This window comes from Salvelinus fontinalis, chromosome 3 (assembly GCF_029448725.1).
Source record: "Salvelinus fontinalis isolate EN_2023a chromosome 3, ASM2944872v1, whole genome shotgun sequence".
In the NCBI taxonomy this organism is placed as follows: Eukaryota; Metazoa; Chordata; class Actinopteri; order Salmoniformes; family Salmonidae; genus Salvelinus; species Salvelinus fontinalis.
In genome coordinates this window covers 44,772,837-44,797,075 of record NC_074667.1, presented here as the reverse complement: position 1 = coordinate 44,797,075, position 24,239 = coordinate 44,772,837, and the positions used below count along the sequence as shown (strand labels likewise).

General features: G+C 41.7%; 1 protein-coding gene across 4 annotated transcripts in view; it reads right to left on the bottom strand.

The window, feature by feature from the left end:
* The window catches only part of LOC129850032 (immunoglobulin superfamily member 21-like), a 302,686-nt gene that overhangs the window by 44,631 nt on the left and 233,816 nt on the right, over positions 1-24,239 (bottom strand). For 2 of the 4 annotated variants that reach the window (XM_055916665.1, XM_055916664.1), the window contains exon 4: positions 10,822-10,888. The exons of the other annotated variants lie outside the window; for them this stretch is intronic. In XM_055916665.1, the coding sequence (XP_055772640.1) occupies positions 10,822-10,888 (67 nt within the window). The remainder of the gene's footprint in view (positions 1-10,821; positions 10,889-24,239) is intronic. 4 annotated transcript variants of the gene reach the window in all.

Genomic DNA, 24,239 nt, shown 5'->3' with positions numbered 1-24,239 from the left:
AATTAATTCATAAGCATGGAAATCCATTCATGAAATCTTCATGGGGATATTTTCCATCTGTATCCAGAGTATTTCACAAGGATGTTGTAGTGGTATTGGGATGGGCTTGTTATGTTGCAAATAGCACATTGTGTTGGGGCCTGAGAGAGCCTCTGTTCATTTAATCCTACTAACTGAAATTCTGGACATCTTAGAAAAACAGGAAACAAGGAAAGAACAAATAATTATTCCTGAGTAGCTTTGTTGCTGATATGTTTCAGAAGAAGCCAACACAGGGGAATTAATGAAAGGAAACAAATGAAGGGATTTTGTCATCATCAACCCCTTCTCAATCAAAAACATTTCCATTTTCCACTTGAGATGTTTCACTCTCAGCAGATTGCCAAACATCCTAAATTGAATCTGTAACGTTTGCCTCTGGACATGAGACACTTTGTTTCAAGGGTGCCTTTCATTGCTCAACTACTTCAGAATTTAATCTCCCAAGTGAGCCTTTTATTGTGATAAACCCAGTGGCTATGGAAGTATTGGCAATGCTATAATAGTAAAAAAGCAATGGAGACGAAAAGCAATGAGATGTTGAGCAGGTAAAAATGTGTTGTTGTAACGATCGTCCTCCTCCTCTTCGGATGAAGAGGAGGAGTAGGGATTGGACCAAAGCGCAGCGTGATGGTTTGACATAACGAAGTTTATTAAAGTCAAAACGAAAACCGAAAACACTTCAACAAACTACAAAATAACAAACGAACGTAGACAGACCTGAACAATGAGAACTTACATATAACACGAAGAACGCACGAACAGGTACAGACTACAACAAACGAACGAACAAACCGAAACAGTCCCGTGTGGTGCACAGACACAGACACGGAAGACAACCACCCACCAACAAACAGTGTGAACAGCCTACCTTTATATGGTTCTCAATCAGAGGAAAAGTCAAACACCTGTCTCTGATTGAGAACCATATAAGGCTAATTACAAATGACCTACACATAGAAACACAAAACATAGAATGCCCACCCCAACTCACGCCCTGACCAACTAAACACATACAAAAATAACAGAAAACAGGTCAGGAACGTGACAGTTGTGAATGAAATCACAGGAATCTCTCACCAAAGTACATTCCTCTGTGATTTGTGCATTTGTGTGTGTGCCTGTGCATGTGTGTGTGTGTGTGTGTGTGTGTGTGTGTGTGTGTGTGTGTGTGTGTGTGTGTGTGTGTGTGTGTGTGTGTGTGTGTGTGTGTGTGTGTGTGTGTGTGTGTGTGTGTACATATATGTGTGTAAAGTACGAGACATGATAAAGGCTCTTTGATGTATTCTGAGACGGGGGCAAAAGCTTCATTACATGAGTCTGTGCTTGTTGTATGAGCCACAGCATGTCCTGCTCTTGTAGGCAATACTGACATCCTTTGAATAATAAAACATCAGTGTAATATCAGGAACAGGGGTCACCAGCACATTCTCTGTGCGATTACCACTTTATCCTGTCTAGGACTGGGGTGCCGCTAGCGGCACACCCCCCCCACATTCCACTGAAATTTTTTTTTTTTTAATATTTAACTTTCACACATTAAAGTCCAATACAGCTAATGAAAGACACAGATCGTGTGAATCCTGCCAACATGTCCGATTTTTAAAATGTTTTACAGGGAAGACACAATATGTAAAGATATAAATCTATTAGCTAAACTCATTAGCATAAGACACCATCTTTTATTTGTCCACCAACACCAGTAGCTATCACCAATTCGGCTAAACTAAGATATTGATAGCCACTAACCAAGAAAAAAACTCATCAGATGACAGTCTGATAACATATTTATGGTATAGGATAGGTTTTGTTAGAAAAATGTTCATATTTCAGGTAGATGTCATAGTTTACAATTGCACCCACCGTCACAAATGGACTAGAATAAATATATAGAGCAACGTGTTTACCTACTTACTAATCATCAAACATTTCGTAAAAATACACAGCATACACTAATCGAAAGACACAGATCCTGTGAATACAGACAATATTTCAGATTTTCTAAGTGTCTTACAGCGAAAACACAATAAATCGTTATATTAGCATACCACATATGCAAACGTTACCAGAGCATTGATTCTAGCCAAAGAGAGCGATAACGTAAACATCGCCAAAATATATTAATTTTTTCACTAACCTTCTCAGAATTCTTCAGATGACACTCCTGTAACATCATATTACACAATCCATATACAGTGTGTTCGAAAATGTGCATATTTAGCCACCAAAATCATGGTTAGACAATAACAAAAGTTGCCCAGCTGGTCAGACAATGTTGTGCGCCATATTAGACAGTGATCTAGCCGTATACATAAATACTCATAAACGTGACTAAAAAATACAGGGTGGACAGCGATTGATAGACAATTTAATTCTTAATACAATCGCTGATTTACATTTTTTTAATTATCCTTACTTTTCAATACAGTTTGCGCCAAGCGAAGCTACGTCAAACAAGATGGCGTCCTAAGCGATTAACATTTCTCGACAGAAACACGATTTATCATAATAAATTGTTCCTACTTTGAGCTGTTCTTCCATCAGAATCTTGGGCAAAGAATCCTTTCTTGGGTCTAATCGTCTTTTGGTCGAAAGCTGTCCTCTTGCCATGTAGAAATGCCCATTGCGTTCGGCATGAACTGGAACCGTGCCCAGAGATTCACAGTGTCTCAGAAATAAATGTCCCAAAATCGCACTAAACGGAAAGAAATTGCTATAAAACGGTTTAAATTAACTACCTTATGATGTTTTTAACTCCTATAACGAGTAGAAACATGACCGGAGAAATATAACTGGCTTCACTAGTGCTTGGAAAAAGTGCAGGTCGGTGTCCTCCGCGCGCCTGACGCAGCAGGAAAGGAATTCCTACCTACACGTGTTTTTGTTTTATAGGGGCTGTGATTGCGCAATCGATACCATTAAAATCGTCATCACGTGAAAGGCATCCAGGGGAAGACGTAAGCAGTGTCTGTATGCTCATAGCAATAACAGTGGCCTTTAACCTGTTGAGGATGGGGGCGCTGTTGTCACTATTTATGCTAATCGTGTAATTTTTGAAACGGCTTCCCACAAAATTCTTGATCGTACAATATGCATATTATTATTAATATTGGATAGAAAACAGTCTATAGTTTCTATAGGAGTTGAAATTTTGTCTTTAAGTGGAACAGAACCCATTCTACAGCAATTTCCCTGACATGGAGTCAGATTTCAGAAATGTTGGCCCCTGATATGGAGTCAGTTAAAAGGGCACTGTTATTGCTATGAGTATACGGACACTGCTTACGTCTTCCCCTGGATGCCTTTACGTGATGACGATTTGAATGGGGTCGATTGCGCGTTCACAGGCACTATAAATTAAAAAACCCTGTAGCTAGCAAGTCTTTTCTTGGTGCGTCATGCGCGTGGAGGACACCGACCCGCACCTGTTCCAAGCATTAGTGTTGGGAGTAATCTTTCTCCGGTCATGTTAAGACTCGTTATAGGAGTTAAAAACATCATAAGGTAGTTTATTTAAAGCGTTTTATAGCAATTTATATCCGTTTAGTGCGATTTTGGGACATTTATTTCTGAAACGCTGTGAATAGCTGGGCACGCTTCCATTTCATCCCGAACGCAGTTGGCATTTCCACATGGCAAGAGGACAGCTTTCCACCAAAAGACGATTAGACCCAAGAAAGGATCATTTGCCCAAGATACTGATGGAAGAACAGCTCAAAGTAGGAACAATTTATTATGATAAATCGTGTTTCTGTCGAAAAATGTTAGTGGCTTAGGACGCCATGTTTTTTGACGTAGCTTCGCTTGGCGCAAACTGTATTGAAAAGTAAGGATAATTTAAAAAATGTAATTCCGCGATTGTATTAAGAATTAAATTGTCTATCAATCCCTGTCCACCCTATATTTTTTTGTCACGTTTATGAGTATTTATGTATAAGAGTAGATCACTGTCTAATATGGCGCACGGACATTTTCTCACCAGCTGGGCTACATTTCACATTGTCTAACCATGATTTTGGTGGCTAAATATGCACCTTTTCGAACAAACTGTATATGCATGTTGTAATGTGATGTTACAGGGGTGTCATCTGAAGAATTCTGAGAAGGTTAGTGAAAAAAATAATATATTTTGGCGATGTTGACGTTATCGCTCACTTTGGCTAGAATTAATGCTGGGGTAATGTTTGCACCTGTGCTATGCTAATATAACGATTTATTGTGTTTTCGCTGTAAGACACTTAGAAAATCTGAAATATTGTCTGTATTCACAGGATCTGTGTCTTTCGATTAGTGTATGCTGTGTATTTTTACGAAATGTTTGATGATTAGTAAGTAGGTAAACACGTTGCTCTATGTAGTTATTCTAGTCCATTTGTGACGGTGGGTGCAATTGTAACCTATGCCATCTACCTGAAATATGCACATTGTTCTAACAAAACCTATCCCATACCATAAATATGTTATCAGACTGTCATCTGATGAGTTTTTTTCTTGGTTAGGGGCTATAAATATCTTAGTTTAGCCGAATTGGTGATAGCTACTGGTGTTGGTGGACAAATAAAAGATGGTGGATTATGCTAATGTGTTTTTAGGTAATAGATGTACATCTTTACATATTGTGTCTTCCCTGTAAAACATTTAAAAAATCGGACATGTTGGCTGGATTCACAAGATCTGTGTCTTTCATTAGCTGTATTGGACTTTAATGTGTGAAAGTTAAATATTAAAAAAAAATATTAATTTTGAATTTCGCGGCTCTGCCTTTTCAGTGGGGGTGGGGGGGGAGTGCCGCTAGCGGCACCCTCATCCTAGACAGGTTAAACTGACTCCAGATCAGGGGCCAAAATGTGTGAAATCTGACTCCATGTCAGGGAAATTGCTGTAGAATGAGTTCTGTTCCACTCAGAGACAAAATTTCAACGGCTATAGAAACTAGAGACTGTTTTCTATCCAATAATAATAATAATATGCATATTGTACGATCAAGAATTTAGTAGGAAGCCGTTTCAAAAATTACACGATTTACATAAATAGTGACAACAGCACCCCCTAGCCTCAACAGGTTATATCCACACCCCACCCTCAGTTGGTGCTAAATATGTTTTTTTTTTTAAATCACATAGGAGTTTAGTATGTAAGCTTGTCAGACAGACAAATGGATGTTTCCACCTTACTCCCCTTGCTGCTATAGAAGACAACCTACGGCAGTAGGAGAGGACAGAACCAAACAAAAGGACATTGAAAACTATAAGACCTTTAAGCTTCACAGAGAAAGTATTACATTAGATTGAGGCTTCAAGGCCACCTTTACTTCCTGGTGACAATAGGTTGAGACTAGAAAGTACATGATGTACTGTAATGAGTATGCCTAATGCACACACTGTGTTTGATCAGAAGGTCATGAATTTGCATTGACATGCCTTCATATGAACCTGTCTGTCAGTGGTTGTGATTAAAGGCTGGCTACAGTCCCCGGTCTGTCTCGGATACAACATACCATTAGGAGGACCAGATTGCTCTGATGCACCCTGGCGGCTGTAGAGTTGTTGGGGGGTTGTGTGTCCTTTAAATGTGTTAGATATTAGGTTTTGTAGTGGAATTGTTAGATATTACCTGTTAGATACTGCTGCACTGTCGGATCTAGAAGCATAAGCATTTCGCTACAATCGCAATAACATCTGCTAACCATGTGTATGTGACCAATAAAATGTGATTTGATTTGATTAAATGTAGTCAATTGTCACTCATTAGGTGCTACTCCTCTACGCACTACAGGGTCAACACAGGCCAAGCCTGACTTTCTCACGCAGTCCACTTTGTTTGTTCTTTTTAAGGGGGAAAATATATCAAAGGAATAATTACTATCATCCTCTCATGCATTACAAATGGAACATGGAAATTATACCTCTCGAGTTGACATGAGTCATCAGAAGAGAGCTTCAGAGAACGACGTGTAATTTGTGTTTTACTTTCTTTAGATAATGAGCCACTACCATTAGGTTTGGTCACTGATGTAGTCAGGTTCATTCTCTGAAGATTCAGTCCAGCCTCTTAGGTCAGATCATCCCAAAACTAACAGATTGTCACACAAGGCTAAAGGTACCCTTCACACTGCTGGTAATTGAATCTAAAAACATCCCTAATTTCACGAACCACAGTAAACACCCATGCGGACAACTCTGTGGATAAAGATTCTTCATATGTCCATTTATGTCTATTTAATAAATTACACCAATACCTGGCTGATACATTAACATTGTGTCATCTGTCACTTGGCAGTGGGACTAAAGTCATGCCATTAATAATGTATGGATGATTCTCAAGTGTCTGTGAAATCAAGCTGGATATAAATCTGCTACGTAATTACCTGTCAAAAGATGATGACAATAAATCATTAAGCTATGAGGAGAATTGCAGTCTGGAAATGAAATTGACTTTTTGATTTGTCCTCTAAAACTTTCAAAGGCATAATATTAGCTACTCTGGTTTAAAGGTTAACATTAAATACATGATAAATGGTAATCTTCACCTCTCCTTGATTTCATTGAACAGGGTCTGTCAAATTCATGATATTCTGTTTGGAGAAAGAAGAAAAACAGGACCATTTAATGGATTACTCCATGTATTTCTCTTCAGATCAGTAGAGCAGAAAGCCAGGACAGAGACAACCTCTCACGTCCTAACAGAAATAGCCTGGCTATAATTGTAAATCAGGTTGTGAGCCTTTTTCTATTCAACAGTCATTCAGTCACAATAGGTTAGAACAAGTGAGAATATGCTCTCGGGCAAAGTCACAGCAAGTGCCAAGTTTAAGAGTCTTCATTACATAGAACACAATATCATTTATGGAGTCGGGTTACTGTTCAGGGGCAATCTGACAAACATATTGACTTTGACACACTCGAGGCTGCAGATATTCTGCACCTACTTTCCATTATGCCCTAATCGGATTTAGGAGGTACCTTGGCTCCGTAGAAAGCTACCTTCATTTCTGCACCTCATAAACTTTTGGTATCAACATTTGGGTGAAGGTATTTCAATTCTCAAACAGAAACAGAAATCATATGTATTATACAATGCCATAAATCGACTACAATATGGTATAATAAAATATGTAGAGATTTTCAGATTTATGGTTATGCAAGAATATTACAGAGCACATTAGTATCCCTTTGTTATTCAATATTTGGACAAGTGTGGATTTGTGGCATGCAGACACAACTCTTTAAAACCCCTATATCATGTTCTTATGGTTAGAATGTACCATACAGCACATTAATAATGCAATAACAGTAATTATCCTTCATAAGTACATGCAAATGGTTGCTCATTGACATTGCCTGCGAAGCTCACTATAAGTGACAAAGTGAGGCTGCAAGTTGCAGTGAGAGGCTACACATGAACAACATGAATGTATGTGATAGATAAAAGGCCGCAGAGTTGTTCTCCCATGAGGAGTCATTACAAATCTCTCACTCCAGCACGGCTTGGCAGTTACAGTCCAGACATCTTGTACATGGCTTTTCCATTTAGGCAATTAAAAGATCTGCCGGCCCACAGCCACTACTCGTAGCCTAAATTGATGCATTCCAGAGGAGAAAAGAAAGGTCCCAAATCCAGGCTGAATTTCCTTTTCTCATTTCTCCCCTTTTGCTTCCCTCACCTAATTTGTATTCAAGTTTAGAAAAATGGGCATAGTGGGAAGAAATCCATTCGATACATGCTCATGGGCTGCCTTTAGTGCAGCCAACAGAGATGAATGTGGAATCTCTAAAAGCTAAGACTACCGTGAAGGGGCGCACAGCAACGCTCCAAAATGTCTGCCACTTTTCCCTCTCAGGTCGGCCATACCAAGTAACACTTACAAGCTCAGGATGTTTGACAGGGACTAGGAAGTGAACATCTGATTACAAACTCTTACTACAATAGTTAGTAATAGTTATGCCCTCAACTATGCCCCTACTATCGTATAGTTGTGCTGGCAGTGCCACGTAAAGACCCATCCAATGAAAATCTACCACACCACATTCTAATGCCAACACAACAATATCACATGGTTGGTTTTATCTCTGGAATCTGTCAATAACAAATTAAGATTTCCTGACAATGTACAATTTTCTTGAACTTGTAGAACTGAGCGATTAAATGCTAAAAATAATATATTGTTAAACAACTAATTCACCAACATATTTATCAACGCACCTGTCACGCCCTGACCTTAGAGCGCCTTTTTATGTCTCTATTTGGTTTGGTCAGGGTGTGATTTGGGGTGGGCATTCTATGTTTTGTTTTCTATGATTTTGTATTTCTATGTTTTGGCCGGGTATGGTTCTCAATCAGGGACAGCTGTCTATCGTTGTCTCTGATTGGGAACCATACTTAGGTATCCCTTTTTCCCTCCTTTCTTTGTGGGTAGTTGTCTTTGTTTGTGGCACTATAGCCCTTAAGCTTCACGGTCGTTTTTGTATTGTTTATTGTTTTTGTCGGCATCATTCAAATAAAAAGGAATATGTACGCTGACCACGCTGCACCTTGGTACACTTTTTCCAGCATCGGCCGTGACAGAACTACTCACCACCAAGGGACCAAGCAACGTGAGCCAACCTGGAGGACGAGCTGGACCGGGGAGGAGAGAATGGCAGGGGACAAGACCCGGTCACGGAAGCCCGAGAAAAATGTTTTTGGGGGGAGGCACACAGGGTGATTGGCAGAGTCGGAGTTTAGACCTGAGCAAACTCCCCATGCTTACCGTGGGGAGCATGTGACTGGTCAGGCACCGTGTTATGGGATGATGCGCACGGTGTCTCAAGTGAGCATTCACAGGCCGGTATGCTCTGTGCCAGCGTCCCGCATTTGCCGGGTGGAAGTGGGCATCCAGCCAGAACGGGTAGTGCCAGCTCTGCGCTCGAGACCTCCAGTGCGTCTCCACGGCCCAGTGTATCCGGTGCACGCGCCAAGAACCAAGCCTCCAGTATGTCTCCCCAGCCTGGTGAGTCCTGTGCCTGCTGCCAGAACCAGGCCTCCTGTATGTTTCCCCAGCCTGGTGAGCCCTGTGGCATCTCCACGTACCAGACTGCCCATACGTCTCCTCACTCCAGTGATGATCCATGGCCAGAAGCCTCCAGCGATGATCCATGGCACGAAGCCTTCAGTGATGATCCATGGCAAGAAGCCTCCCTCCAGTGATGATCCATGGCACGAATCCTCCAGTGATGATCCATGGCACGAAGCCTCCAGTGAGAGGTCATGGCACGAAGCCTCCAGTGATGATCCATGGGACGAAGCCTCCAGTGATGATCCATGGCACGAAGCCTCCAGTGATGATCCATGGCAAGAAGCCTCCAGTGATGATCCATGGCACGAAGCCTCAAGTGATGATCCATGGCAAGAAGCCTCCAGTGATGATCAATGGCACGAAGCCTCCAGTGATGATCCATGGCAAGAAGCCTCCAGTGATGATCCATGGCAAGAAGCCTCCAGTGATGATCCATGGCACGAAGCCTCCAGTGATGATCCATGGCACGAAGCCTCCAGTGATGATCCATGGCACAAAGCCTCCAGTGATGATCCATAGCAAGAAGCCTCCAGTGATGATCCATGGCACGAAGCCACCAGTGATGATCAATGGCAAGAAGCCTCCAGTGATGACCCATGGCAAGAAGCCTCCAGTGATGATCCATGGCACGAAGCCTCAAGTGACGATCCATGGCAAGAAGCCTCCAGTGATGATCCATGGCACGAAGCCTCAAGTGATGATCCATGGCAAGAAGCCTCCAGTGATGATCCATGGCATGAAGCCTCCAGTGATGATCCATGGCATGAAGACTCCAGTGATGATCCTTGGCTCGAAGCCTCCAGTGATGATCCATGGCAAGAAGCCTCCAGTGATGATCCATGGCACGAAGCCTCCAGTGATGATCCATGGCACGAAGCCTCCAGTGATGATCCATGGCAAGAAGCCTCCAGTGATGATCCATGGCACGAAACCTCCAGTGATGATCCAAGGCAAGAAGCCTCTAGTGATGATCCATGGCACGAAGCCTCCAGTGAGGAGTCATGGCACGAAGCCTCCAACGACGACCTCCAGTCCGGAGCCTCCAGCGACGGTCCCCAGTTCGGAGCCTCCAGCGACGGTCTCTAGTCCAGAGCCTCCAGCGACGGTCTCCAGTCCGGAGCCTTTAGCTACGGTCCCCAGTCCGGGGCCAGCAGCGAGGGTGCCCAGTCCGGGGCCCGCAGCGAGGGTGCCCAGTCCGGGGCCCACAACGAGGGTGCCCAGTTCGGGGCCCGCAGTAAGGGTCCCCAGTCCGGGGCCCGCAACGGGGGTCCCCGCACCACTGGTGCCACCAAAGTGGGGTGAGCCAGTGGTGGAGTGGGGTCTGCGTCCCGCACCTGATTCGCCACCGCGGATAGATGCCCACCCAGACCCTCCCCTATAGGTTCAGGTTTTGTGGCCGGAGTCCGCACCTTTGGGGAGGTACTGTCACGCCCTGACCTTAGAGAGCCTTTTTATGTTTCTATTTGGTTTGGTCAGGGTATGATTTGGGGTGGGCATTCTATGTTTTTTTCCTATGATTTTGTGTTTCCAGGTTTTGGCCGGGTATGGTTCTCAATCAGGGACAGCTATCTATCGTTGTTTCTGATTGGTAGCCCTTTTTCCCTCCCTTCGTTGTGGGTAGTTGTCTTTGTTTGTGGGCACTATAGCCCTTAAGCTTCACGGTCGTTTTTGTATTGTTTATTGTTTTTGTCGGCGTCATTCAAATAAAAAGGAATATGTAGGCTCACCACGCTGCACCTTGGTCCACTTCTTCCAGCATCGGCCGTGACAGCACCGTTTCTTCAGAGAGAAATCCTATAAAGCACGAGAGAAATCAAATCGAAAACGTACTGTGTGACGCTGTAGGGAGTTGTAGTTTTCAATGGGCAAATATTCAACCTAGTTCAGTGAAGAAAACATGGTGATTAATTACAAGAAAGTTGGATTTCATTATTACTGAAACAGGACCCAAGTGCTGAATATAAAGATCCAGTCCATTTAACAAATTGGAGGCCCCCCTTACACTTCAGTGTTGTGATGCAAAAATTAGAGTAAAATGCATAGCACATAGAATTAAAAAGTTATTGTCGGATATGATTCATCCTAATCAGACAGTTTTTTTTACATGGATGATACATTGGAGATACTAAACTCAACAAAAAAAGAAACATCCTCACTGTCAACTGCGTTTATTTTCAGCAAACTTAACATGTGCAAATAGTTGTATGAACTTAACAAGATTCAACAACTGAGACAAAAACTGAACAAGTTCCACAGACATGTGACTAACAAAAATTGAATAATGTGTCCCTGAACAAATCAAAAGTAACAGTCAGTATCTGGTGTGGCCACCCGCTGCATTAAGTATTGCAGTGCATCTCCTCCTCATGGATTGCACCAGATTTGCCAGTTCTTGCTGTGAGATGTTACCCCACTCTTCCACCAAGGCACCTGCAACTTCCCGGACATTTCTGGGGGGAATGGTCCTAGCCCTCACCCTCTGATCCAACAGGGCCCAGACGTGCTCAATGGGATTGAGATCTGGGCTCTTCGTTGGACATGGCAGAACACTGACATTCCTGTCTTGCAGGAAATCATGCACAGAATGAGCAGTATGGCTGGTGGCATTGTCATGCTGTACCACATGAGGGAGGAGGATGTCTTCCCTGCAACGCACAGCATTGAGATTGCCTGCAATGACAACAAGCTCAGTCCGATGATGCTGTTGCACACTGCCCCAGACCATGACGGACCCTACAAATCAATCCCGCTTCAGAGTACAGTCATCGGTGTAACGCTCATTCCTTCGACGATAAACATGAATCTGACCATCACCCCTGGTGAGACAAAACCGCAACTCGTTAGTGAAGAGCAATTTTTGCCAGTCCTATCTGGTCCAGCGATGGTGGGTTTGTGCAAAGTTGTTGCCGGTGATGTCTGGTGAGGACCTGCCTTTACAACAGGCCTACAAGCCCTCAGTCCAGACTCTCTCAGCCTATTGCGGAGAGTGTGAGCACTGATGGAGGGATTGTGCGTTCCTGGGCAGTTGTTGGGCAGTTGTTGTTGCCATCCTGTACCTGTCCCGCAGGTGTGATGTTCAGGTGTATCGATCCTGTGCAGGTGTTGTTACACGTGCTAGGATGATCAGCTGTCTGTCCTGTCTCCCTGCAGCGCTGTCTTAGGCGTCTCACAGTACAGACATTGCAATGTATTGCCCTGGCCACATCTGCAGTTCAATATTTAAACATTATACCTCTCACTAAAGGCTTCAGTCATACAAAAGTTATAATTAAATCCGAACTGGTTCTCTAGCAGATTAGTAAGAATGTTTCACCCAATGTTCAAGAATGGCCTTTTTCCCTTTATTCACATGACAACATCTCACTTTTGGTTATTTTAAAGTTGGTTGCAATTTGAGCTTCCACCAGAAAAGACAGAACAAATAATTACTCTGAAATATACTAATTGATTAAAAAAACATTATTTTTGGAAAAAACTGTACAATCTTTGTAAATGATACAATAAATAGGACTGGTGGAGTTATGTCACACATGCCGCTAACAAAAATATATGGAAATGTCTACTCTACCCAAAATTTCAGCATTACTGCAAAGATGGAAGGGGCAAGTGGAAGGGGGGGAAAGTAAGTAACTTGTATGTTGGCCCTGCATTAAAGACCAAATTGGTTAAAGAAAATTGTGATTAATACAAAAGTAAACCAATTACATTCAAGGACCAAAAAATGGACAGCTGTGCCATATAGATTGCAAAAAAGTTGAGAATAGATTTTCGATGTACCGATTCCATGGCACATGGTTTATTTTTTAAATATTTTTATTTCACCTTTATTTAACCAGGTGGGCCAGTTGAGAACAAGTTCTCATTTACAACTGCGACCTGGCCAAGATAAAGTAAAAAATTGTGACAAAAACAACAACACAGAGTTACACATGGGATTAACAAATGTACAGTCAGTAACAGAATAGAAAAATCTGTATACAGTGTGTGCACATGAAGTAAGGAGGATAGGCAATAAATAAGCCATAGTGGCGAAGTAATTACAATTTAGCAATTAACACTGGAGTGAAAGATGTGCAGATGAGGATGTGTAAGTAGAAATACTGGTGTGCAAAAGAGCAGAAAAACAAAAAACAAATGTGAGGATGAGGTAGGGAGTTGGATGGGCTATGGACAGCTACAGTGATTGGTAAGCTGCTCTGATAACTGATGCTTAAAGTTAGTGAGGGATACATAAGTCTCCAACTTCAGTGGTTTTTGCAATTCGTTTCAGTCATTGGCAGCAGAGAACTGGAAGAAAAGGCGACCAAAGTAGGTGTTGGCTTTGGGGATGACAAGTGAAATATACCTGCTGGAGCGAGTGCTACGGGTGGGTGCTGCTATGGTGACCAGTGAGCTGAGATAAGGCGGAGCTTTACCTAGCAAAGACTTATAGATGACCTGGAGCCAGTGGGTTTGGCGACGAATATGTAGCAAGGACCAGCCAACAAGAGCATACAGGTCGCAGTGGTGGGTAGTATATGGGGCTTTGGTGACAAAACGGATGGCACTGTGATAGACTGCATCCAATTTGCTGAGTAGAGTGTTGGAGGCTATTTTGTAAATGATATCGCCAAAGTCGAGGATCGGTAGGATAGTCAGTTTTACGAGGGTATGTTTTGCAGCATGAGTGAAGGAGGTTTTGTTGCGAAATGGGAAGCCAATTCTAGATTTAATTTTGGATTGGAGATGCTTAGTATGAGTCTGTAAGAAGAGTTCACAGTCTAGTCAGACACCTAGGTATTTATAGTTGTCCACATATTCTAGGTCAGAACCGTCCAGAGTAGTGATGCTATTCGGGAGTGCGGGTGCGGGCAGCGATCGGTTGAAGAGCATTCATTTAGTTTTACTTGCATTTAAGAGCAGTTGGAGACCAGGGGAGGAGTGTTGTATGGCACTGAAGCTCGTTTGTAGGTTTGCTAACACAGTGTCCAAAGAAGGGCCAGATGTATACAGAATGGTCTTGTCTGCGTAGAAGAGGATCAAAGAGTCACCCGCAGCAAGAGCGACATCATTGATATATACATATATATACATATGAATTGATACGCAAAACAATGCCTTATTCAAAATGTAAAATGTTCAATTTAAATTATTATACAAAATTCTTGCAAGCAATAGAATGTTATATATATGGGGGATTCAACCATCCCAGCTCTGCAGATTTTGCCTCGAGGAGACAGAATCATTAGATCATTTGTTTTGGTACAGTCCATCTGTAGCTTGTTTTTGGTCACAGGTCCAGGAATGGTGGAAGTGCAACATTTACTTAGAGCTAACTCTGCAGATAGAACTACTCGGTGACTTGAAAAGTCATAGTCAATCGATCAATTATATAATAATACTTTTAGCAAAAATGTGTGTCTTTAATTTACAATCTGTGTTAACTATAAGAATGGAAAAGTTCAGAACTTTTGTGAAACATCACAGCACAGTTGAAAAATATATGCCCCCCCCCCCAAAAAAATGGATGGTGTTAAAAACTTCTTATGGCTGCAATCCCAGTGACGGGATGATATGACAGCAGCCAGTGAAAGTGCAGGGCGCCAAATTCAAACAACAGAAATCTCATAATTAAAATTCGTCAAACATACATGTGTCTTATATCATTTTAAATGTACTTTTGTTGTTAATCCCACCAAAGTGTCCGATTTCAAATAGGATTTTCAGTGAAAGCACCACAAATGTATATGTTAGGTCACCGCCAAACCACAGACAAACACAGTCATTTTTCCAGCCAAAGAGAGGAGTAAAAAAAAGCAAAAATAGAGATAAAATGAATCACTAACCTTTGATGATCTTCATCAGATGACACTCATAGGACTTCATGTTACACAATACATGCATGTTTTGTTTGATAAAGTTCATATTTATATAAAAAAATCTGAGTTTACATTGGCGCGTTACATTCACTAGTTACAAAAACATCCAGTGATTAGTGCATAGCCACATCGTTTCAACAGAAATACTCATCATAAATGTAGATGATAATACAAGTTATACACATGGAATTATAGATATACCTCTCCTTAATATAACCGCTGTGTCAGATTTCAAAAAAACTTTACGGAAAATGCAAACCATGCAATAATCTGAGACGGAGCTCAGAACAAGAGTCAAATTAGCCGCCATGTTGGAGTCAACAGAAACCACAAATTACATGATAAATGTTTCCTTACCTTTGATAAACTTTATCAGAATGCACTCCCAGGAATCCCAGGTCCACAATAAATGCTTGATTTGTTCGATAATGTCCGTTATTTATGTCAAATTAGCTACTTTGGTTAGCGCGTTTGGTAAACAATTCCAAAGTCACAAAGCACGTTCACTAAAACGTGACGAAATGTCCAAAAGTTCCGTAACAGTCAGTAGAAACATGTCAAACGATGTATTGAATCAATCTTTAGAATGTTGTTAACATACATCTTAAATAACGTTCCAACCGGAGAATTACATTGACTTCAGTTGAGCGATGGAACGGAGCTGCCTCTCACGTGAACGCGCATGGTCAAAGCGTGGTCACCTCATGGCAGTGGTTACTCATTCCTGTCTCCTTCGGCCCCCCTTCACAGCAGAGTGATCAGACAATGTTCTATTGACTGTTGACATCTAGTGGAAGCCGTAGAAAGTGAAAACTCATCCATATCTCGCTGTAATTTCAATGGGATCTTGGTTGAAAAACCAGCCAGGTTTTTGCCTGCCATATGAGTTCTGTTATACTCACAGACATAATTCAAACACATTTAGAAACTTCAGAGTGTTTTCTATCCAATACTACTAATAATATGCATATATTAGCAACTATGACTGAGGAGCAGGCCGTTTACTCTGGGCACCTCTGTGCACCTTTCATCCAAGCTACTCATTACTGCCGCTGTAGCCATAAGAAGTTAAGAGATAGATGGGAGGAGTTGAGTGGAGCTGAAGGGTGTGATTACAAACAACAAGATAACTAATGTAAAATATACTCAGTCCGTAAATTGTACATAGGTTCAGAACTTTTGTGAAACAGCAGAGTTAAAAATATATGGCAAAATAGGAATCAAACTGGATGGGCTTCAGAGTTTTTGGGGGGAGGCAGTGTAGCCTAGTGGTTAGAGCGTTGGACTTTTAACCGAAAGGTTGCAAGTTCAAATCCCCGAAGTGACAAGATACAAATCTGTCATTCTGCCCCTAAACAGGCAGTTAACCCACTGTTTTTTCCTAGGCCGTCATTGAAAATAAGAATTTGTTCTTAACTGACTTACCTAGTTAAATAAAGGTTTAAAAAAATAGACAGGACGGGTTGATGGTTGCTGAAGGATGGGATTAAAAACAAACAAAAGATAACTATTGTAAAATACATTGTGTCCATGAAATTTAGATAGTATTTATAAGCTGAAAGTAGAAGCCTTTGTGTCATTGTCCACTGGCTTACTACAATTAGGTTAGGGGAAAATAATAATCTAAAAGATATTTAAAAGAGACATCTACATATATTCCCAGAAAAATATATGGGGGATTGGAAATGATGCAGAAAATTGCATTGATGGAAGCTACAATCAATCTGTACTAGTAAAGCTACCCTCTAAATAATAATAATAAAAATAATAATAACACAAATTAATAAAGAATAATAATAATATACACAACCAAAATATTTAAGTAAAGTAATGTGAATAAATTATAGTTAATAAGTGATAACCAGTAATCACTACATCATGGGCCTCTTATTAAAGAACGGCCATTTTACGGGCTCTTAACCAATTGTGCTATTTTGTTTGTTTTTTCGCATTGTTTGTAACTTATTTTCTACATAATGTTGATGCTACCGTCTCTTATGACCGAAAAGAGCTTCTGGATATCAGAACAGCAATTTCTTACCTCGAACTGGACAAAGATTTTTTCTTTAATAAGTCGGACGAGAAGAATATAATGTTGCTCCCAGACAAGGCCCAAATCCCCGTCATTCGCATGAAGAATATAAGGTATTACAGGGGGCGGAGATCAGGGTGCCTTGTGAGAATTTGTCAGCGAGTGGTTAACCCGCCTCTACCATCCGCTCTATTAGCCAACGTGCAATCACTGGAGAATAAACTGGATGATCTCCGTTCATGACTATCCTAACAATGGGACATAAAACATTTGAATATCTTATTTTTAAAAGAGTCGTAGCTTAACGATGATGCAGATAATATACAGTTGGCTAGGTTTTCCGTGCATCGGCAGAACAGAACAGCTAAGTCTGGAAAGATGAAGGGTGGGGGTGTGTGTCTATTTGTCAATAACAGCAGGTGTGCAATGTCTAATATTAAGGGAGTCTTGAGGTATTGCTTGCCTGAGGTAGAGCATCTCATGATAAGCTGTAGACCACACTATCTACCAAGAGAGTTTTTATCTATATTTCATAGCCATCTATTTACCACCACAAACTGATGCTGGAACTAAGACCGCACTCAAGAGGCCATAAGCAAACAAGAAAATGCTCATCCAGAAGCGGTGCTCCTAGTGGCCAGTGGCTTTAATGCAGGCAAATTTAAATCCGTTTTACCTAATTTCTACCAAGTCACATGTACCATCCAAAGAGGGAAAAAAACTCTAGACCACCTTTACTCCACACAGAGACGCTTACAAAGCTCGCCCTCCATTTGGAAAATCTGACCATAATTCTATCCTCCTGATTCCTGTTTACAAGCCAAAACTAAAGCAGGAAGTACCAATGACACGCTCAAAACGGAAGTGGTCAGATGACGCAGATGCTACGCTACAGGACTTGCTAGCACAGACTTTGCTAGCACAGACTGGAATACATTCCGGCATTCATCCAATGGCATTGAGGAGTATACCACCTCCGTCACCAGCTTCATCAATAAGTACATTGAGGATATCGTACATATCCCAACCAGAAGCCATGGATTACATGCACATCCGTAACGAGCTAAAGGCTAGAGTTGCCGCTTTCAAGGAGCGGGACACTAATCCGGATGCTTATAAGAAATCCTGCTATGGCCTCAGACGAACCATCAAACAGGCAAAGTGTTGAATCATACAGGACTAAAATTGAATCATAATAAACTGGCTCTGACGCTCGTCGGATGTGGAAGGGCTTGCAAACTATTACGGACTACAAAGGGAAACCAACCCACGAGCTGCCCAGTGACACGAGCCTACCAGACGGGCTAAATGCCTTTTATGATCTCTTCGAGGCAAGCAACACTGAAGCATGCATGAGAGCACTAGCTGTTCCAGACGACTGTGTGATCACGCTCTCTGTAGTCAATGTGAGCAAGACCTTTATAAACAGGTCAACATTCACAAGGCTGCAGGGCCAGACGGACTACCAGGACGTGTACTCAGAACAAACTCGGACCAACTGGCAATTGTCTTCACTGACATTTTCAATCTCTCCCTGACTGAGTCTATAATACCTACATGTTTCAAGCAGACCACCATAGTCCCTGTGCCCAAGAAAGCGAAGGTAACCTGCCTAATTGACTACCACCTCGTAGCACTCATGTCGGTAGCCATGAAGTGCTTTGAAAGGCTGGTTATGGCTCACATCAACACCATCATCCCGGAAACTCTAGACCCACTCCAATTCGCATACCTCCCAAACAGATCCACAGATGATGCAATCTCAATCGCACTCCACACTGCCCTTTCCCACCTGGACAAAAGGAACACCTATTTGAGAATGCTGTTCAATGACTACAGTTCAGGATTAAACACCATAGAGCCTACAAAGCTCATCACTAAGCTAAGGAGCCTGGGACTAAACACCTCCCTCTGCAACTGGATCCTGGTGTTCCTGATGGGCCGCCCCCCAGGTGGTAAGGGTAGGCAACAACATATCTGTCACGCTGATCCTAAACATGGAGGCCCCTCAGGGATGCGTACTTAGTCCCCTCCTGTACTCTATGTTCGCTTACGACTGCGTGGCCAAGCACGACTCCAACACCATCATTAAGTTTGCTTACCACACAACGGTGGTTGGCCTGATCACCAACAACAATGAGAGCCTATAGGGAGGAGGTCAGAGACCTGGCAGTGTGGTGCCAGGACAACAACCTCTCCCTCAACGTGAGCAAGACAAAGGAGATTATTATGGAGTACAGGAAAAGGAGGTCCAAACACACCCTCATTCACATCGACGGGGCTGTAGTGAAGCAGGTCTAGAGTTTCAGATTCCTTTTGTACATCACCAATAAACTATCATAGTCCAAACACACCAAGAAAGTCATGAAGAGGGCACGACAACTCCTGTCCCCCTCAGGAGACTGAAAAGATTTGGCATGGGTCCCCAGATCCTCAAAAGGTTCTCCAGCTGCACCATTAAGAGCATCCTGATGGGTTCCATCATCGCCTGGTATGGCAACTGCTCGGCATCCGACCGTAAGGCGCAACAGAGGATAATGAGCCCAATACATCACTGGGGCCAAGCTTCCTTCCATTCATGACCTATGTACTAGGTGGTGCCAGAGGAAGCCCAAAAAAATTGTCAAAGTCTCCAGTCACACATAGACTGTTCTCTCTGCTACTGCACGGCAAGCGGTACAGGAGCGCCAAGTCTAGGTCCAAAAGGCTCCTTAACAGCTTCTACCTCCAAGCCATAAATACTATTTACATTTACTTTGTTTTTACACTGCTGCTCCTCGCTGTTTATTATCTATGCATAGTCACTTTACCCCTACCTACATGTACAAATTACCTTGACTAACCTGTACCCTCGCACATTGACTCAGTACTTCTAGCCTCCTCCATAGCCACATTATTGTTACTTTATTATTATTACATTTTTTGTTTATTTAGTAAATATTTTAAAACTATATTTTCTTAAAACTGCATTGTTGGTTAAGTGCGTGTAAATAAGCATTTCACGGTAAGGTCTACTACAACTTTGATTTGATTTGATTAATTCATTTATTTTGTTTAGAGACAATGGAATGTTTTCAATGTTTTGGCAATTGAAGGTTCTTAATATTTGGCTTCAGAATTTTAACTAAAAAGCTCTAAATTTATTTAAAGTACATATTTCCTAATTCATTTAATGATTTAAAAAAATTATTTGAAACCAAAATCGAAAACCGTGATACTTTTTTTAACCAAAACGGACCTCAAAAGGCACTAATCACTCAGCACTACGAACTTGTAACGTCAGGGACTATTTCTAGAGGAGGTGGTTTGGGGGAAAGGGAAGGTTATTATGCAAGGTGACATACAGGTTTCCAATACAAAAGGAGAGAAAAGGTCATAGGAACAAAATGTAAATGTTTCTCATCCTCAGGTACAATCAGTGTCTCTCTGGGGAGGAGGAGAGGCAGTGATAGAGACATCCTGGGATGGAAGTGAGGGAGGCACACTAGGAATTAGGCCCAAACTTCACAGTGAAGAGACGTCAGGGGAGGACTGTGCACAATATCAGACACACATCAGACACACACATAGAGAGCAGGATGAAGGGAGGAGCGCTATTCAGGAAAACAGAAAAGAGACGCATCATGAAAGACATCACAAGGTTATGTTTTAAGCTGTTTTTTTAAAGAGTATGGGAGCTATTTGAATATGAATACTTTGAGAGTTTTTGAACTGTACTCCCCCTAAAACTTTGCTGAAAGTTACTTGCTGTCAACAGTGGCTCTATGTGTGCATGAAAATGTGCTTCACCAGTGTTAATCCAAGTGTGAATAATGAATAAGAGTTAATAATGTCTTGATTTTGTAATGGACTGTGAGAACAAGAATGTGGTTCAGATCCTTTAGTTTGAAATCATAAGGTTCACACTCATAATAACTACACTCTTAGAAAAAAGGATTCCGAAAGGGATCTTCGGCTGTTCCCATACTCCGAGTCGGTATTCATGTCAGAAGAAGGAATTCCCCTTGACCAGACCCACAAATTGGGGAAAACAAACATTATTTCCCATGACCAACATTGTGAAAGAGTCAACTTCATTGTTGCTTTTTTGTTATACAGAAATTACAAAACATGCTGAAAAGCTGCTGTGTTGATCAATGTACATGTAAGCAGCTCAAAACTCCCAACATACGGATCACAATGTTCCCATGTAGGGAAATAAAGCCTGGAAGAAGTAGGTTACACGTAGCTTTGTGTGTCATCACAGGTAATACCTTTCATTCTTTTAGTATAGTCCATTTGTAATTCCACTCACTATTTGTAGCTTTATAGTCAGTTTGTTTGTGTTGTTGGTCTTGGCTAGCTTAATGTTCTGATTGGTAGTTAGATAGCACTCACGCACGTGGCTAATGTGGCGTCGTCATGAAAAGGAGCATGAGGGAAGCCCGACACTATCCAAGTCAAGTCAAATCAAATCAAATCCAATTTAATTGGTCACATACACATGGTTAGCAGATGTTAATGCAAGTGTAGGGAAATGCTTGTGCTTCTAGTTCTGACAGCGCAGTAATATCTAACAAGTAATCTAACAATTTCCCAACAACTACCTAATACACACAAATCTAATGGGGTAAATGAGAATATGTACTTATAAGTATATGGATGAGCAATGGCCGAGCGGCATAGGCAAGGTGCAGTAGATGGTATAAAATATAATACACTGCTCAAAAAAATAAAGGGAACACTAAAATAACACATCCTAGATCTGAATGAATGAAATATTCTTATTAAATACTTTTTTCTTTACATAGTTGAATGTGCTGACAACAAAATCACACAAAAATTATCAATGGAAATCAAATTTATCAACCCATGGAGGTCTGGGTTTGGAGTCACACTCAAAATTAAAGTGGAAAACCACACTACAGGCTGATCCAACTTTGATGTAATGTCCTTAAAACAAGTCAAAATGAGGCTCAGTAGTGTGTGTGGCCTCCACGTGCCTGTATGACCTCCCTACAACGCCTGGGCATGCTCCTGATGAGGTGGCGGATGGTCTCCTGAGGGATCTCCTCCCAGGCCTGGACTAAAGTATCCGCCAACTCCTGGACAGTCTGTAGTGCAACGTGGCATTGGTGGATGGAGCGAGACATGATGTCCCAGATGTGCTCAATTGGATTCAGGTCTGGGGAACGGGCGGGCCAGTCCATAGCATCAATGCCTTCCTCTTGCAGGAACTGCTGACACACTCCAGCCACATGAGGTCTAGCATTGTCTTGCATTAGGAGGAACCCAGGGCCAACCGCACCAGCATATGGTCTCACAAGGGGTCTGAGGATCTCATATCGGTACCGAAACTGCCATTTCCTGATTTCCTGAAACACTTAAACAACACAATGTAACTCCAAGTCAATCACACTTCTGTGAAATAAAACTGTCCAATTAGGAAGCAACACTGATTGACAATACATTTCACATGCTGTTGTGCAAATGGAAGAGACAAAAGGTGGAAATTATAGGCAATTAGCAAGACACCCCCAAAAAAAGGAGTGATTCGCAGTCTTTGTTAGCAAGCAGCGACGGTGGCACTGTATTATCCTCAAAGCTGGCAACGAAGGTGTTTAGTTTGTCTGGAAGCGTGACGTCGGTGTCCGTGACGTGGCTGTTTTTGTAGTCTGTGATTTCCTGTAGACCCTGCCACATATGTCTTGTGTTTGAGCCGTTGAATTATGACTCCACCTTGTCCCTGTACCGGCATTTTGCTTGTTTGAATGCCTTGCGGAGGGAATAACTTGACTGTTTTTATTCAGCCATATTTCCAGACCTCTTTCCATGTTATTTAAAAAATAAAAAATAAAAATGTGTTATTGTTTTGTTTTTTTGTTGGAATATCCAAAACATACAATATACTTGCAGTGAAGCCGCTCAACAACTTCATCATACCAGTCATCCAACAGACTCCCATTCAGAGTGACACACAGAAGCATCCAGGGTCAATGCCCTGCTCAAGGGCACGTTGACAGATCTCCCACCAGGCCAAAAAACGTGAACCCGAACCCTCCCCCCACAGTTCCCCAATAGCTGTCCCTCAACCATTCGAGACACCTCCCAAACCCCCCCCCCCCCCCCCAAGAAGAAAAAGAAATAATAAAAATAGAATGAGTTCCATTCCCCACCTCCAAGAACCTACCAATGCAGCAACAACCAAGCGAATGAACTAAAGAGAAAAAAGGAAAAGACAGAAAAAAACAGCAAACAACAATGCAAAAAAAAATCTTTTTTGTATTTTTGTATTTGTTTATTTTTATTTCACCTTTATTTAACCAGGTCGGCCAGTTGAGAACAAGTTCTAATTTACAACTGCGACCTGGCCAAGATAAAGTAAAGCAGTGCGACAAAAACAACATCACAGAGTTACACAAAAAACAAACGTACAGTCAAAAAACACAATAGAAAAATAACACAATAGAAAAATCTTTGTACATTCTATTATAAACAAAGGACATCAAGGACAACTAAAATCATAACAGTAATGCCAACTATATATTTTTGTGTGCATGTCTGGCACTATTACATGTATGTGTGTGTTCTTGTATGCATTTTTTTGAATGAGAATGTGTGTATATGCATGTGTACAAACACCTGCACGGGCATCAGCCTCAGGCAAACTGGCATTAGTTGTAAAAACACTGGCCCTCAATGTCATTTTTATTTAGACTTAAAAAAAGTAACTTTATCTTTGACCATCATTCTATCTCCCGCACAGCAACTCCACTCCCACTTGTCTCCAATTCCACATCCCTACCCTCAGCTTCCCTTAGCCCATCCCGTATATCTCTGCTGGCCACCCACTTCGGGATTCTACACAACACATATATTTCAACTATGCTGTGATGTTTAACGTACAATTTCAATCTATCTAATCGAATAGAATCCACAGATTGCGAGTTGAAGATAAATACTTTTACTAAGAGTAGTAGTATATTAGTAATTGACTGACCCGGTCTCTCCAGATCTCCTAACAGTACTATTTCTAGGGTCCATTTTAGATCAATGCTACAGCATGCATTTTCAGCCATTCCTGAACCTGAGAGCAGAAACAGGCTACCTGAGGGAAATACCAAAATAAATGGTCTATTGATTCTGTAACCTCACAACAAAATCTGCAGAGCTCGATGATTTTATGCCCCAAATATTCAACATTTTGTTGGTGGCAAGAATTCTATATAATAATTTTAGCTGAAAAGCACGAAGTCTTGAATCTTGCTTTGTTTTA